The following is a 17744-nucleotide window of genomic DNA, read 5'->3' as shown; positions in this document are numbered from 1 at the left end:
TTCAATGATCTCTTGTACAACTGAAGAGTTTTTAATGTTTTGTATGCCGCATTTTTTTATTATTGACAAATAAAAACTTTAAGAAAACTCTCTGAACATATGACTGCTTTGTTACATTGCTTGCTGTCAGTGGCTTAGTTAACAGAGCGCATAAAGACATTTATAGACAGACAACCAGAGAGAACAGCAGAACAAAACACTGACGAACATTTCTGAGTATTTTAAGCAGTTAACTTTCAGTCATTGACAGTAAAATTGAAATACAGGTATCAATCTATTAATTATCAAATTTCTTCTGGAGTCATTTTCACTTGTTGTAGATGACATACTTCATGCGCCAAGATGGAGGCATTTCATCTTCTCTTGATTAGTTTGGTGGGGTTGTACCTAAACACACACACACACACACACACACACACAAACACAGACAAAAGATGTTATCTCACAGGTCGGTCCATGTCTGGGAGGGCTTTTAACATTCCTCATGGATCATTCCTCAATGTCCTTAGAGGCATTTTGAACAAACAATAAAAACTGTCCAAATTAAGCGCTGTAAAACATGGACAGTGTTTGAACAGCTTAAAGCAAACAGCCTTCCTATAAACCACGTCTGGAAACTTCGTTTAGGCCTACCAAAAAAATACCGGATTGTTTTCTTAGCGGCAGAGTCCGTTCCCCGGCTACGCATGACTGACTGAGCATGACTCAGTGATCAAACAGCTCAGCCTTGACACACAGACACACGCACACACATGCACACACACACAAAATCAATCTCAGACTGTCTCTTTTCTGCTTAGTCAAAGAAAACACGGCAGAGGCGGCAGCAGCAGCGCCAGCTTACATCACCTCTGTTCCCCTGGCAACCGCTGTGACGAAAGAATTACTACGTTCCGATTGGTTAAACTGGAGCTAGAGAGGCTCCGTATCCGTAAGTCTCAGTTAATTATGTTGTCTGTACCCGATTCTTATAACTGAGGCTGCACAGACAGCATTTTTCACAACCTTGACTGAATATATACAAAGTGAGGGACCAAGCAAGTCTAATACAAAAGACACACTGTACATTTAGGGCTTCATTTACCCATGGGGAAAGTACTGCAGCTCTTTCTAGTCTCTCGTGAACTGAGGTCAGCTGACAAACAGACAAAAGGGGAAACATTTATACCTGTGTGGCCAAACAACCACAATACATTACATCATTCCCCAGCAGGTCACAGGTGAAGTGAATAATGTTGATTGACTCGTTACAATGCGCTGTTCTGCTAAGAAACCCTGGGACCTGGCACATGAATGCCATTTGACAGAGGGGACGTGGGATGTGCCCAAACAAGTTGGATCCACAGAGGCCCCCCACGGTAGATCAGACTTGTCTCTGACCTGTTGAGGCATGGACACAGGACCCCCTGAGAGCGTCCTGTGGTGTCTGGCACCAAGGCGTAAATCCTTTGATTCCCGTGGGTTGCAAGGTAAGGCCTCCGTGGATTGGATTTTCCGGCATGTCACATGAATGTTAGATTGGATAGGGATCTGGGGAATTTGGAGGCTAGGTTGATGCTTTTAGCTCTTTTCATGTTAAGCGGGCCATTCTTGATAAGGTTTTTGTGTGTGTTAGTTTGCATTGTCTTTCTGGGGGGGGGCAGCGCCATCGGGGAGTGCCCTTGCCATGAGAGGGTGTACTTACTCTGCAACAGTGTTTGGGCAGGTGGTGCCTGTCATCATGAGTGCCAGGACCCAAAGTTTCAAAACAGAACATTTGATTGTAACGAGATGATCAATGTTATCCACTTCACCTGTGAGTCCTTTTAATGTTTTTGGTGATCGGTGTCCTAAAGTAAAAAGATTGAACTGGCAATAGACATTTCTGCTTCAATGTATCACTTTGCAGTAATATTGATCACACAATGTAATGGATATCGAATAATAAATCCATCAGCGGTTGGATTGGTTCCCTATAAACCTCGCTATCACTATATCTGGTAAGGTTAACTGGCGATCCATTTCTATTATAGACTAAGTGATTTAATCAACTCACTTTTTGTCCTGTGTTGTTGTCATTTGCGACTTTGAGGAAAAGGAAAATGATCCAGTTATCTTTGCAACAGCAGCACCAATAATAACTCACCTTGGAAACGCCAGGGGGGAAATGTTGTCTGTTGCCACTTTAACTGTGGATAGTTTCTCAGTTTTTTTCTCTTTTTTTGAAGATGCAGACAAATTATTTTTGGAATCACTTTCCTTGACTTCACATCCACAGTTTCATTATATTGCTGCTTTTCGACGGCTTGTTCATTGAAAGCATGCCATGCTGCTGCAATGTTGGTGTTCTCTCTTTGGGTCTTTTCAGGTCGGCCATATTTTGGTTCCGGTCAAACTATGGGGTTCAACAAGGTCTTCCAGGGGTCAGATTAAGAGGGTCCAACATTTTGGATACATGAAGACCTCTACTGATGAGTTGTGATGACCACTTACCTCCACCTATTCTACTATACGAGTCAGTGATGCTGAGAGGTCTTTCTTTTTCAGGACACAAGTACCAAAATGATAAAGAAACTAAAGTAGCAAGAACAACAACGCATTCCTAATGATCAATAATATCAGGATGATATATGAAGGATCAGCTGTTTTCCTAATGACAAAATAGAGATAAGATTAAACTCAACCTATGCACATGTGAAAAGTCTTCACATACTATCAACTTACCTTTTCAGGAAGCTGTGAAGGGGTTAACAAAGTTGACTACACATCTTACAGAAAATGAGGTCTAGTTTCTCACCTAAAGAGGTCGTCTCCTACAGCCTCATCCCGTCTGCTCTGACGCTCCGCCTGAAAGGAACACAGGCTCAAATCATGATTGCGAGGCTCAGACACATCACAGACAGATAAGAGAGACAGAGTGAAAAGTAAGTACCTCCACTGCGTCTTTCAGCCATTCATCCAGATCAGAGTTCTTGCCCCTGTTGTGAACCAGCAGATTCGACCCTCCAATAACGTTGGCTGAGCCCTTTGCACCTGGAACGAAGCGCTGTCACATGCACACAAGCAAATGTGATAAAAATACAAAAATAATCGTTTTTAATCAGAGCATACATGATCATCCCTTAAAGGGATGGCCCAGGTTTTTTGAAGTGGGGTTGTATGAGGGAATTATCCATAATCAGTGTATTACCTATAGTAGATGGCAGTCAGCACAACCCATTTGGAGAAGCGGCAGGAGTGCAAGTGTAGGAAGCCATTATACTGCTGTGGATGGGGGCAGCAGCAGTGTTCGCTATATTTAGAATATTTTCACAGCTTTGTCTTGCTGACAAACAGCCCTTTCTGACGGGGGACCGAAGCTTTTATATTGCTGTCTCGAAAGCCACCAGACTCCTTTGACAAAAACAGTAATTTACCTCACAGAACAAAAAGAGTTTCTGGTCTGCAGCTGCCTCGATCAGTTAGTTTGTCTGTGTTATTGTGTGACTTCTGTGAATCCAGACAAACCGACCAAAACAACAAAATCACACAATAACACAAACAAACTTACTGATCGAGGCAGCGGTGGACCAGCAACTCCCATGTTCTGCATGGTAAAATTACTGTTTTCTCAAAGAAGTTTGGTGTCTTTGAAGAGAGCACAGATGGATATAACAGCTGCAGTTTCTAGTCGGAGAGGGCCGTCTGGCACTACGGTAAAGTGGTGAGAATATTCTAAACATAGCATACACTTAAACTGATATTGATTTTGTTTTAGATGTCTAAAATGTGTTTTGCTGCTGGCCTCCTCCACAGCAGTACATTGCATAGCTTCCTACACCAGTACTCCTGAAGCTTCTACTCTATTCTACGTAATACATTGACTCTGTCCCTCATACAACCTCACCCAAACTACAATGTTAAACTTACTGGTGTGCTTAGAGGTGAAAAAAGGTCATTTGAAAAGATAAAAATATGCCTTTATTCATGGATAGAGTGTAAAAAAAATCCAATTTCTCAGCTTTTTTATTTTTAATCATCCATTTGAGTCACACAGGCTAGGAAGTATATGGGTGTCCTACAAGGTCAACTTCAAAACTCAATAATAATCTGTGAAAACAACAATGAGAGTTTTTGAAGTGATCAGTCTCGTAAACATCAAATCTATCCATGGATGAATGCACATTTTTCCTTTTTAAAACTGATGGAAATTTTAATTGCTGCGACTTGCGACTAAAAAAGTTGAGCTGAATAAGTTTGACTGAACACAACACAACAGAGTCTGCTGGGAGTTTTTTATAATAAACTGTAAGTTGCATCATAGTCTGACCTTGCGGAAACACTTGAAGTTCTTCCCGTTGCTGATGTTCTGCACTTTCTGTGTTTTGGCTTTGGGAGCAGCGGTCACAGTGAGAGATCGAAACTCCACTAACACCAGCTTCTGAGGAAGGTCTTCATCGATATTTGACTCCTGCAAAACAGCACATTGAGAAGTCAACGCTTGTCTGGTAGACAAATAATATTCTTTCTAGCATAGATCAACGTTCAGAGACGACACAATTTATTGATTTAAACAATAATAACATGGTGCTCAGGCAGTTGGACAGTGTCTTTTGGATTCTTGAGGCCAATTCCAATATGAATATTTTACAACTGAAGAATCTGATAACATGCTTGCTTTTTAAATAAATGGATAACATAAATAATCATTTTGATAAGGATCTCTTGAATTTATTGAAAACTGGACAGTCCAATTCTTACAAATAAATAAGTCTAGAGAAAAGGTATTCAGGTATAGCGAGAAAATGAAGCTTATTCAAAGGGAGACAGAAAGTAAAAACTGTAACATTAAGAGCTTTTTCACAGGACTTACCTGGACCTCCTGCTTGATTGTGACGGGCTTCAGAGGGGTCTTAGTCTCTTCTTTAGGCTGGCAAATATCTACTTTGAGTAGTTCCAAATCCTATAAAAACGAAACAGAGGGGCAGTAATAGTGAATCATAATGATTATAAACCTGAGATGTAAATTATTTGTTTATTCTGAGACTGTTTGAGTTCTAATTTCCTTTCTCAACATTATTGGATGAGCAAATTCCAACAAACTGACCTCGTCATCCTCAAATGGATCAAGGTTTTTACTCGTACTGGCAGATGACGCTTGTGGACGTTTGCTGGACTGATAAGTTGACCCATATCCCAGATCATGTGTCGGCTCTTTCTTGACGGAGACAATGTGCTGTACAGATTTTTCGCTTTGGTTCTTATTGGAAGTCGACTCTTTTTCCAGGCCCACCTGTGACCTTTTGTTGGTCACATTATCTTCTAGTTGGACCCGCTGCCTCTTGCTCGAAGACGAAGCTTCCACGTTACCTAAACCTTGTTTTATTGGCTGTGCTTTATAATCTGAGGGCTGCTTATCAAAGCAGTCAAAATCATCAGACATGATAGACTCCAGTTCATCAATCCGAATCTCTGCTTCCATCTCCTTCCTCTTTCTGCTCCGTTGCTCCTCCTGGACAGCGTGGGAGACCCTGTCTGACTGAGCCTCTGACCGTCGTTCAAAAAGATCGGCTGCTGACCCCAGTGGAGTCTGGGATGTTGCTGCGGGGACTCTGTCTGAATGTGAGTATGTGTCTTTAAATGTGACTGAGGTGTTCAGTGCCTGTTTGCTGATGGATGATTCCAGCAGAGGCCGTTTTGGCTCTGACGTGACAGCGAAGAGGTCGTCATCCAAAGGCCTTGATGACATGATGAAAGAAAATGGGTAAGAACAGAATTTCGGACAAAACAACAAAGTTTCTCCAAAAAACATGTTTTAGATTAAATATCTAATTTCTCTTATAGTTTGTGAGTACCATGTTACATTTTCCTAGCATGCCCACGGCTATTTTACTGTGGTATCACTGTTGCCTTCTAATTTGACTATGATTTGAATGTGAGAAGACACATCTGAGTAAATGATCCATCCAACCTCGTAAACGGCTTATCCTGTTCAGGGTCCCAGGGAGCTTATATTTATTATTTATTATCATTGGGTAAAGCAGTTGTACAGTTTGTGCACTATATTACCACCGACATGCAAAAACACCATTATGGTCAATGAGTGAGTGGAAACAGGCGGTCACAGGCAGAACAGGACACCCAGGGAGGCCAGGCTGTGTTCACTTTGTCTTGAAAGCAAGACTGAGACAGAATCACACTTTATATCATACTGTGGGGAATATGAAGATCTGAGAGAGGTTTTCTTTAAAAAAAAAAAAAAACAATTAATAATATATATCCTGGTTTTTTTCATCTCCCTGATCCTCAGATCCTCATCTATGTGGGGAGAAAAGTCAGTGTGCAGTATTGGTTGCAAAATACATGGATTACTGTCAAATATTAAGATAAACAAGCTCTGCAATAATTGTTTTAAGTAATTAAGAGTGTGTGTGTGTTTAAAATGTATTTGTTATCTTGTGAAAATGTAATAATTCAATAATATGTAATGTAGCTTTGGCAACTTCAACATTCATGCCAATAAAACTTATTTAAATTTGAAATTTGAATCTTGGTCCTGTTTACCTTTTCTTCGTGACTGGTTGAAAGAAATTGGTGAGAGTGGATTGTTTCTGAGGGGAGGCTTGTGCAGAGGTGTTTTGTTTCTGAGGAGACTGCTGCTTCCATGGGAACGTCTTTGGGCCGCCATTGGTCGGGCGAAATGGTGGCTGGGACCTCATACCATTACTGCCACCACCAGAAGCTGGAAACACATTGACTGATTTGTAACAGCATCACAGACATTCAGCTCATAATTAAACATTGTGGGAAGTGTGCTTACTTGTTGAAAGCTAGATTAGATGATTGATACCTCTCTCACATCTCTCCACTACACTTGCAGCAGGTTAGCTAAGCTTAGCATAGAGACTGGACACAGGGGGAAACAGCTAGCCTGGCTCTGACTGCCTAGCAGCACCTCTAAAGCTCACTAATTAACATGTTATATCTAGCAAGTTATTTAATAAGTATATTTCACACAAAGTTGAACTGTAACAAGCTACTAGACCAAACAGAAATATGTGTAAAACACAATCAAATCTGACAAATGGAGCCAAACACATTGTAGGCATGCACATATCCAATATACCGGATCGGTAGTAGCACCAATACTGTGACCTGATTTACAGGATCGGTATGGGACGGATGTCATGGTTTGAATCTGTATCAGCTACCTGTCAGTCTGGACTCCGTCTTCCTCCTCTCAGAGTTTGTGTTCTCTACAGTGTTGAACGATGACCTCATTGTATCCGCCACGACGCACTGAGACGCCATCTTCTGAGCTTCAGGTTTGGATCCATGAAGCTGACTGGTGTTCTGGTATTGCTTCTTCTCAGGAGTCTCCGCTACCGCCGTCATCCCTGTGACTTCTCTTAGCTCTGTCCTGATAAATACGCGTAATTACAAATATCAGACAAACGGAAAAATGTCAAGTTTGGACAGCTTTAACACATAATGGCTGCGTGTCTGTGAGTGCTTGTCGGTACCCCTGTGACTGCTCCGTGTTGACTGCGTAAGCTGTGATGTTCTGAGATGCTGCAGGTAGCACGGTCTCGTCAACCCCCACACTCTGTGACAGCGAAGCACTCGGTATCCTGGGATTCACTTTGGGTGCCAACTCTAAACCATAAAGAACGATAGGAACAAATCAAAGGAAAATGTTGACAGAAGAGAAACATTTATAAAAGATAAAAATAGCAATCAGTGCTTTTCTGTGTGGTCACCCACCTGAGTCTGTTGTTAAACTGGAAGGATTGCAGTACTGGTCACATGAAGCATAGATGGCAGCCAAACCAATCTCAGACTCTGGGATGACTCGAAGGCCCTTTCTGTGTAAGTGGGGAAAAGAGTTTTAAGTGTTCAATTATTGCATTGACAAGTAAATTGCCAAAACAAACTCTTCAGTGCTTTTTCTGGAAGAAAAAAAGAGTTTGTGTAAACCTTTGAACAATGTTCTTCACAGACTTTGCCCACTCTGTGGTGGAGGAGGGAAGCAGAGCTTGGGAGCTGCCTGCTGTTACATCGATCACACAGCTCTGTGGAGACTCCAGCAGGTCCCGGGGCAGAGAGCCCTCCTCCAGCAGCTGACTCTTGCCACCTCCAAAACTCACTGCTGCACTCAGGCGCTTCAGCTGCAAGCAACATAGAAGAGCAGCAATTACACAACCATGACTGTTTATCTGTGCAGCAGGTCCAGTTGAAGCTGAAGACATAAACATTTCAGCTGCTATCAAAGCATTTGTTCCAGGTGATACTCTATATCGTATGTACACTTGTAACTAGAAGCTTGGAAATTACAGAAATACACTCACTCCTAATATAATAATGGTCAACTACAATTTACATGTCAGGTTGCCTCTTAAGCAGGGAAACAAAGATTAGATCTTAAAGTTGACACATCAAGTTAGCAGAGTTTGCTCTCCTGGCCATAAAGAAAGAGCTTTTTAAAGCTTTTTAAGAGTAAAAGTCAAGCACTTTTGAAGCACTTTCAAGGTACCTAAACCATAAATTCCCAGACTCTTGAAGCCTTATCAGCACATTTATAATTGTTACTATAAATGCAATTTGCATGTACAGAATTTTAGGCCCACAGCAATTAATGTATATTTGTTGTTTGTCATATGTTTTGATCATGATCATCTAATGTTGCTAAATTAGATGCCAGGAAACAAAATATTATATAACAACGGGGTAATTTCAGTTAAGATGTTAATATTCAATTATATTGTTAAACTTGAAAACATACAGACTAAAATTAAGCATTTTTTTAGTCTCCTTCAAGACTTTGTATGAACCCTGTGAAGAGCATCTTTTTGTACTTTTTGTAAGAGAGTACAAAAAAAATAGACTTTATATTTGTCAATATGGATGAATGCAGCATCTTGCATCAGAGATGTTTACAAACATCCATAAGACTTCACTTTATACTGTTGTGTCAAGCACAATGGTAACAGCTGAGTGTTCTGTCCCTGATAAGGTTTCATGACCTTAATATGCTCTCTGCTGCACCTGTCCTTATCTGAAGGTTCAGATTTGTATCCCTTAATGAATCATAGCTGTGGCATTTGACAGCAGCAAGTGTTTAGTAAGAACACACCAGTAAAATGCTGAAATTGTCCATCAATTAATTAACCAGTTGATTAATTGCTTAGTTGGTTATTGTTAATAACGACTAGATTTTTGCTAACTGATCAGAGTATGTAAGAATATTAAAATAAAGCTTGGTGCCCTGTAAATTGTAATGGACATTATGTTTAGAGCAGAGCAGAGCAGAGCAGTGACAGCAAGTTAGATATATTTACAACTGATTAACACATTACATTCTACTTTTTCATAAACTAAATAATTAATTCAGAAAATATCTCATCTAAAGTGGAAACAATCAATAGTTGCAGCTCTTGTGAAAACCAGGAAGTGAGCAGTGAGTCTCCCAGAGGATCTCCAGCCTGCTGACTGCCTGGCAACCGATGCTCACCTGACAAACACGAAGCTGGAAGATCATATTACTCCTCACAAAGACAACAAGCACTTATACCTAAAGGCCTGGATGGGAGGGCCAAGAAATTCCCTCTTAAATATATTACTTATAGTGGACTTGCAGTGTGTATCTCCCCATCAGATGACTGAAACCAGACTGTTCTAAATACAATACATGGACCCAGTTTGGGACCTTTATCAGATGGTGAAATTTTTTTATAATACAATGAGTTTTATTAATCCTGCTTAATTATTCTCTTAGAGTATATGTTTGTAAATTATTGTGCCTGTATTTTATATATGCTGTGGATGATTATTGTGATGTTTTTTATGTTGTATTCGTTTAATACTTGAATATAATGTGTACAAATGTTTAGAGCGGTAACAATTAATCGATTCATCAATTACTTGTTGAACATTAAACTATTGCCACTATTTGGAGAAAACATTAATTGGTTTGTGTAAAAAGAAAAAAAATCTAAATACTCTGATTCCAGCTTCTTAAGTGCTGATATTTTCTGATTTCGTTACTCCTCTATGACAGCAAACTGAATATCTTTGTGTTGTGGACAACACAACACATTTGAAGATGTCACCTTAGACTTTTTTTCACAATTTTCTGACATTTTATAGATTGAACAACTAATCATTTAATGGAGAAAGAGATTGACGGATTAATCGACAATGAAAATACTGTATGGTTTGCAGATCATGTAAACAATATCATGTCATCACAAAGTCAGAGGTAGACGTACCTGTTTGGCACCAAGGAATATGAAGGTCTTTCCAGAGAAAAGCTGTTTACGAGCTGGAATCGCTCCAACGTTAACGTCCTCTTTACTCAAGCTGGGCTCATCAATCTCAGGGACGAAACTTAAAAACAATGAACAACACAGATGAGATGACGTTTGATCAGCTCATCCTCAGTGTGAATGTGCAAACATAAAGACAGATTGTATGGTACCTCTCAGCTTTAGGAGGGGGTAACTTCTGCTGAGCAGCTTTGGTGAGCTCTGAGAAGAACTCTGGCTTCACGATGGGACGACAGCACAGCAGAGCACAAATTGTCTAATTAGGAAAACAGAAATCATCACATCATCAGGTGCAAACATATCACAAGTGCTGATGAGGATATAAAGTCTGGTCCTGACCTTGATGGTGACTTTAACAGTGGGCATGACCAGGTGGGTGCACTCCTGAGTCCAGCTGTTAACCAGCTTTCCACCCAAAGCTGACAGAGCCTGAGTGAGCGAGGCCTTGCCTTCGTTGTCCACACATGACGAACAAACCACTGGCTTCTGATGGTCCACACTGAGATGAAGCAATGAAGCATGTTGTAATCGATGGAATTCGCACCAATTATGAGTTAATTAAGCATTCTCTGAGTTTGGGGTGAAATAAAACTGGCTAAGTTCAATTAAAGCGTAAAAACAGACTTTGTGATGAAACAAAGTCAAGGTTCTATGATATAAAGCATAACTAATCAGGTCTTTTTTTCAGTTACTTACCTGAATTTGCTATCAAAAACCCCAAATGTAACTTTGTCCCCTGACTTCAGGTTCACTGGTGTGTTCTCTGTCAAGCGCTGGCTGTTGACGGATGTACCGTACTTGGAGGTGTCTTTCAGAGTCAGTGTCTAGGAATAAAATTAAATAAAGACAACTCATGAAACCGTCCATCAGTCAAACAAACCATTGTACATTTTTCTGTTCAATTATCCACGTCATAATGACAGACCCAACCTTTAAATTAGATCTTAGATGGAAGTGTATTCCTAAGCTCAGAAAATCAATTAAACCATAAGTGTAGGAACAAATGGGGACTATAACCTTGTATACATGCAACAATGCAGATTGTCAAGCATTAACAGATAGATAATTAGTTTTAGACACAAAGTGCACACAGAAAACAAAAAGACAGGAATTGATTCAGAAAAAACAATCTGATAAAAATCAACTATAAGGGAAGGGTTTGGTGACGGTTTTAAATATGCATTGCATTCACAATAACAACAAAGTTAATAATCCCCATTAGACAGAAGAAAGAAACAGCTATTTTAATTTTTGTTAAATATTACTCCTGTATGTTTTTTTTTTAATCAAATGCGTCAATACTCAGCAAAGGCTGCATGGTTTTAAATAATCCAACAATAATGAATCCATTTAGTTCTTTGTTATTCATGTAGAGGGGTTTGGGTGACACTGATTTAGTTGAGTAATTAATTCATTTAATGGTTTATTCCTCATTATATGATAATCTAAGGGCTTAATCTTTTAAAAATGCTAAATGAAGTCCTTCATTTCTGATGATCACTCATCTGGTTAGATGATTATAAAAAAACAAAACTGCTGTTATATTTGTTTGATAAATATAACTGTTATAAAGTTTCACTACTGCAACTGTATTGTTGGTCTCCTGTAAGTCTCTTAAAATGTATTAAAGGGGGACGGGTAAACCTGTATGTGCATGACACAATAAATAACATCTAACTAACTAAAAGAGATGTTAAAATCTCTGAGAAGTCCATTCTATAGGACTGGACTGACCAGAATTTAGTAGTTTGTTTCAGTTTTAGTTATGTTGGACTGGTGCAATAGCACCACCTTCTGTTCAGAAGTGTCATCATACAGGCAAATATTCTCCAAATGAAAATATATTACTCGTCTACTTGGCACATCATTAGAAGGGTTAAGTGATATGTTCAAATGAATCTACTGTACATACTGTAACTCTTGTATGAGCAAACTAAGGTGGTAACAGAAAGTGGTAACAGAATTCTTGTTTCACTATTTCCTCTCACTAGGTCTTTGTTGATTATCAGTAATTATTTCAAAGCCTTCACAGCATCAGGATGTGATCCTGTTCAAACACAGGAGGTGGTGAGTTATTGCTTGATGTGTTGGACGGTTGGCTTGTTGTTGACATTGTTGATGCAGGAGGATTAGTTACGTTTATATTTGTCTTTGGTCATGAGCCTTTACACTTGTGCGTGCGCACACACACACACACACACACACACACACACACACACACACACACACACACACACACACACACACACACACACACACAAATGTTTAACTTACTTTCCTGCGATGTGCCAACTGCATACTGACTATAACACAACACCTCTATGCTACCTCTGAGCTCAAATGGAAACTGAGTATTTAGCCCACATTATGCTGTTTTATTGCTTGAGTAAATTCTATGGATGTTTTGAGTTTCTGACATGAAAAGTTGTGGACTAAGGAATCCACTGTACCCAAGCTCCTACTTTCAAGCCTAAAGGAGGTCAATGTCTGGAGGCATTTCTCTGAAATCTCAGAGAAAAGTGAAGACACTAACAGACCCACCCTTACTTGAGACACTTTGTGAAGTTTTCTGGAAACAGTGTCACGGCTCTGGACAATCGGCTTTGGTTATCTTTATTAATATTAATGTCCTGTCTTGCATAAAGAATAAACTTCAGCTCACAACCTGGTCAGTAGGAGTTTCTCTTTGCATCTTGACATAAAGTCCAGCTACAGTGACATGTGGTCTTCTGTATGTTTATATTTATCGACTTAACTGTTCAACACATGTGGAATGACACACTATAAATTCTACTGGGCGTTGTGCTTCACATAATCATGAAAATACAGTAGCCCTGACATGTAAGATACTGTACACATGATGGGATCAGTAATTTGTTTCTGATAAACACATTCATTCCATTAAATAGTGAACTTTATACTGTATGATAACTCTTCCTCTCACCTGGTCAGTAGCAGTGAAATGAGCGTGAGCCCTGCTGATGGACTGGTCATTGGGAAGGATGATGTCACAGTTCTTGCGCCCCACCACGTAGTCTTTACTGGAGAGCAGATAGTGGGTCTCACCTGTGAGTGACAGGAGGAAATGTAAATGGTTTTACAAACTTATCGACTAACATGACAAGATGAAAATTAATCTTAAATTAAGTGCATGTGACTGTTTTTTTATGTATGCCAAATCAGATCCCATTTCCATTGTTTATTGACATTTAATGATTTCACACATTTAATCTTAATCAGGGGTTGAAAAAAAAATATAATGTAGAACTGATAGAGGAACGAATGAACAAGCACATTGTTTTGTGGCAGCTTGGTTAGTGTTTGTTATTAAAACCCAGCTCATCAGCAAAACATCAAAGCCCAATTTACTTCCAATGGTCTGGAGCTCTGCAGGTCAAGTTTAAGCCCTTTATGTCCAGGAAAAGAAAACAGGAACACTGAAAAACAAACTGTCGCAGAGATGCAAACATTGTGGTAATTTTAAGTAGGGTGGCTAACAGTGTGAAAGAAATGTATCCAATTGTATATTATATTTTGGGGAATAAGAAAATAATAAAGCATTACTGCTGGTTTCCACTTTATTCAACAAGATAAAAGAAAATGATCATACTCTAAGATCAGTAGGAGTTAGTTGCCTGATAGTTGTCAATTAATTTTGTGTTGACATCTAAATGTAACTCTGTGGGTTAAAACTGAGCAAACATCATATCACTGTGACTGACTGACTGATAATTAATGAAGATAATATGTGCGGCCCTTCAGTTTCTATTTTATACTTGTATTTATGTGACTGACTACGTAATAAAACGTGGATATAAATCGAAATCGAAAGTAACTATGTTTTTACCGTTACCTGTGAAGGGAAAGCAGATATAAATGTAATCTTTTGAACAATCCATCATCCACTGGCATGTTTAGACAACATTCAGCTGTACATGTATCTTTGCAATAACAACGAAAACACATCCACAGCTTGAACTTTAACTAAATGAAACCTAATGACCAAAGTTAATCAGACATCAAGTCTTCACCCAAAAACACGTAAGTAATGTTAACTAACATTTCGTCAACAGAGCCATAAAGCCTTTATATATACAGTCTGTACCAAAACTTAGCAAACATCTCATCTAACTGGATCAAGACGTCAACTTTAACTCGCTAGCTGTGTTTTAAGCTAGCGTCAAAATGTCAACAACGACGAAGAAGTTACCTCCAGGCTGCAGCGGTGTCAGTATCCACATTGTATTGCTTTGTGTTGCCTTTCTATTAATTAAAAGTACCAACAAGTCAGGAGAAAAGCACCATTTTACAGCTACCAGTGCATTTAAAGCAAAGTTATCAACAAGGTGGACGCCACAGCGCGCCACTGTGTGACGTTCAAACCCTGCGACACCGCTTTCTTTTCAAAATAAAAGTCAATTCATCAACAGTTAGTGGATCTTTTACAAATTTGAATACTCTCATGTTAAGTTTGTAATATTTTACTTTTCTGAAGAAAAGGAAAGGTAATAGACAGCATGGTGAAGTGAGGAATATTTCGGTGAGAATACTTTTGTACTTTCACAATTTTTAATGCATGACTGTACTTGCACCAGAGTATTTATACTCTGTGGTACTGTTACATTTACTCAAGTAAACTACAGATGCTTTCACCCCTGGATGCGTCATAAAACATCCAGTTCAGACAATTAAAAGTATTATTTAAGTATTTTTAATATCAGACTTTTAACAAGGCACTTGAGAAGAAAAAAAACCCCTGTATTTATGATGCTATCTGGCGATATTCCACGCAGAGTGACATTGTCTTCTATTGATTAAGCTGTCAAATATGTTTGTAATGGCACAATATAAATTCTGTTTTAGGGCGAATTCCCTATTTTATATATATTACTCAACTGTAGAGCAAGCAAGAGGTAGAAATTCAAATGAAATAAGCATAGTAAATACCAGGTAACACATTCAACAAACCAGAAATCAGACATACATTTTTATTTCATCTTAAAACATCAACCAGAAACAATCCAGACATTCAGACAGAGTCCTCAACAACAAACATTGACAGCACAACTTTAAAATGTGAAATCATACATATAAACAGGATGGACAGATAATTCCTGTGCTATTATTTGCAGACTTTAGTTATAAAATTCAGTACAGCTTAGTCTCTCATGATGAAATAAAACCTGTCGTCTGAATCCAAAATAAAACATCACACATTGTTGTATTCTTTCATTAATTGCCAAACTCAAAATAAAGGATCATTGTCAGACATCCACGGCTGGCCTGCAGCTGGTCTGAGACGACCTCGTCCCCAGAGGCAGGGTAGTTTATGATTGGCTCTCATCACTGCAACACTCGTGCAAGAGTCTGGTTTACGGATGATCTCACACCAGTCTGGATAGTCCACAGGTTTAGATTCTCTGTAGGGAAGACCAGCGTAAGAGTGAATATAATACATCCGAATAAGTTTAGTCTTTTTTTGTTGGGAATTTGAATATAAAACAAACTCACTGGTCACAGCATCCAACTCCAAAAGGCTCCATGCAGACACACTGGTAACAGTCACTGGTTATCCAGCTCTCTCCTATCCCGTACACCTGCCCCATGTGTTCACAGCTCCCTGGAAATAAAAAAGTACTTATTGTGGCATATACAGCAGTTGACAAAGCACTCAGATCCTTAAGTAAAACAAGTAAAATTCCTGCATTATACAGAATTATCCCTTTAATTCTGCGTTTATGCTACAAATTTTTACATGTTATATTATATTTTTGCTGTTACTGATGCATTAAGCAGCATTTACATGTAAATGTTGATTTAAAACTGGGTAATATATACGATATGTATATATTACCCATATACCCATATATTGTTATTGTGGTTTGAGACAATATATCGTCTTCAATATTTGGATGTTGTTACATCCTGTTGTCTTTTCCTGACTTTACAGGCTGCATTACAGTAAAGTGATGTCATTTTCAGAACTGTTCTACTTATCTAACATTTACCTTTACCCAGTCATTATATTCACATTACAGATGATTAATTATTGTTAATATTTTGTGAAAGTACCATGGCCATCCAAACAATATTGCTGCAATATCGATATCGAGGTATTTGGTAAAAAATAAATCAAAACAAAAATCAAAAACATTTGATTTCCTGGCATTTATGAAGTGCTTTTGAGGAGACTTCAAAATATCAAGATATGTATTGTGTATTGTGATATAGCCCGAAAATATGTTGCTCAGCTCTACTCTCTACGTTGTTCATCGTCAAACTACATAAACTGATCATATGTTATGGATGAAAAATCTGACTTTTACAAAGTCATTATAACTGTCCAATAAATGCAGTGAGGCAAAAAGAAAATAAACCTGAAATACAGTACACTGAATAAGTATAAAGTAGCATAAATGTGTGTTTAATTATGTTGTACCACTAGAAATGTGCACATATCAGCCTACAAACATTACTCATTTCATTTAAACACACACTGTACCTTTTGTGTTGAAGAAGCACTCTCCACTGTTATACACAGACAAACATGGTACACTGGCGTTCAGCAACAACAGAAGAGCTAAAAGCGCTCCTCCCTCTGTGTTTGCCATTTCTGAAACAAAAAAAGAAACAGTGCTCAGATTTTAAAACTGCCACCAAAAACAGGATAACCAGATGAGAAGAAGTCTTACCTTTTTCTGCTATGTAATATAAAAACCTTCCCTTGCTGCTCTTCTCTTTCCGCTCCTCTTTCTTTCATTCACCCTCTTGTTGTTTCTCTATTCCCTCCTTTCACCTGTTCGCTCTGTGTCTCCTCCCGAACTGATGCTCCCTGATATTTATACTGACTTATCTCCGCACTCATTTCTACGTCTGTCTTCGTTGCTGTTTGTCCACCCCCACGTGCCCCCATTCATTAAATACCATTCTATATCTGCACACACACATTATGCAGACACACACACACACACACACACACACACACAAACACACAAGTATTATTACTACAATGTTCGTCATTTGCCGTCTTTTCACTGCTTCACAGTAATGGCCCTTGAGTATACAGTGTGCACTCTTTCAGATAACATTTGTCTCAGGGGCAGCTGTTTGACCCTATCAGCAGATCTCACTGGTGACAACATCCATAAGACAAGCAGCCAGTGGCTCATTGTCCTTTACAGGAGCTGCACGTGTGTTAACCCTTGACCCCACGCTAAACATCCACACACACGTATACCTACTTTCATTATTCATTATTTCTTCGTATATTTGTTGACACAATTAATGAAAATAATTTGAAAAGGCCTCATTTTTTTGGTTTTTATTGTTAAAATCTGATCTGAGTATAGTATTTATAACACAGTGGTGGAAGAAGAAGTCACAGATTTACTCACTTCAGTGGAAGTAATAGAGTCTAAACAATGTTCATTACAGTTAAGAGTCCTGAATAGTAAAAGCACT

The 17744-nt window shown here is 38.9% G+C and overlaps 2 protein-coding genes across 2 annotated transcripts; both read right to left on the bottom strand.

The window, feature by feature from the left end:
• Positions 1–25: 25 nt before the first annotated feature.
• Positions 26–14660, bottom strand: nbn (nibrin). The gene is made up of 17 exons (XM_084356487.1): positions 14494–14660; positions 13228–13349; positions 10980–11107; positions 10623–10782; positions 10436–10539; positions 10227–10344; positions 7936–8126; positions 7723–7823; positions 7482–7614; positions 7170–7378; positions 6523–6700; positions 5066–5696; positions 4832–4921; positions 4289–4429; positions 2912–3025; positions 2777–2826; positions 26–387 (listed from the first exon to the last, which is right to left on the bottom strand). The coding sequence occupies exons 1-17, from the start codon at positions 14522–14524 to the stop codon at positions 354–356; spliced, it is 2535 nt and encodes an 844-aa protein (XP_084212613.1). The 5' UTR covers positions 14525–14660; the 3' UTR covers positions 26–353.
• Positions 14661–15257: 597 nt separating this feature from the next.
• Positions 15258–17060, bottom strand: LOC311259288 (prostate-associated microseminoprotein-like). Its single transcript, XM_084356343.1, has 4 exons — positions 16976–17060; positions 16786–16896; positions 15795–15903; positions 15258–15703 (listed from the first exon to the last, which is right to left on the bottom strand). The coding sequence occupies exons 2-4, from the start codon at positions 16892–16894 to the stop codon at positions 15529–15531; spliced, it is 393 nt and encodes a 130-aa protein (XP_084212469.1). The 5' UTR covers positions 16895–16896; positions 16976–17060; the 3' UTR covers positions 15258–15528.
• Between the last annotated feature and the right edge of the window lie 684 nt (positions 17061–17744).

Source organism: Pagrus pagrus (genome assembly GCF_965226575.1).
Source record: "Pagrus pagrus genome assembly, chromosome: 7".
NCBI lineage: Eukaryota > Metazoa > Chordata > Actinopteri > Spariformes > Sparidae > Pagrus > Pagrus pagrus.
Note: the sequence above shows the minus strand (reverse complement) of the source record. Positions and strands in the feature narration are given on the sequence as shown.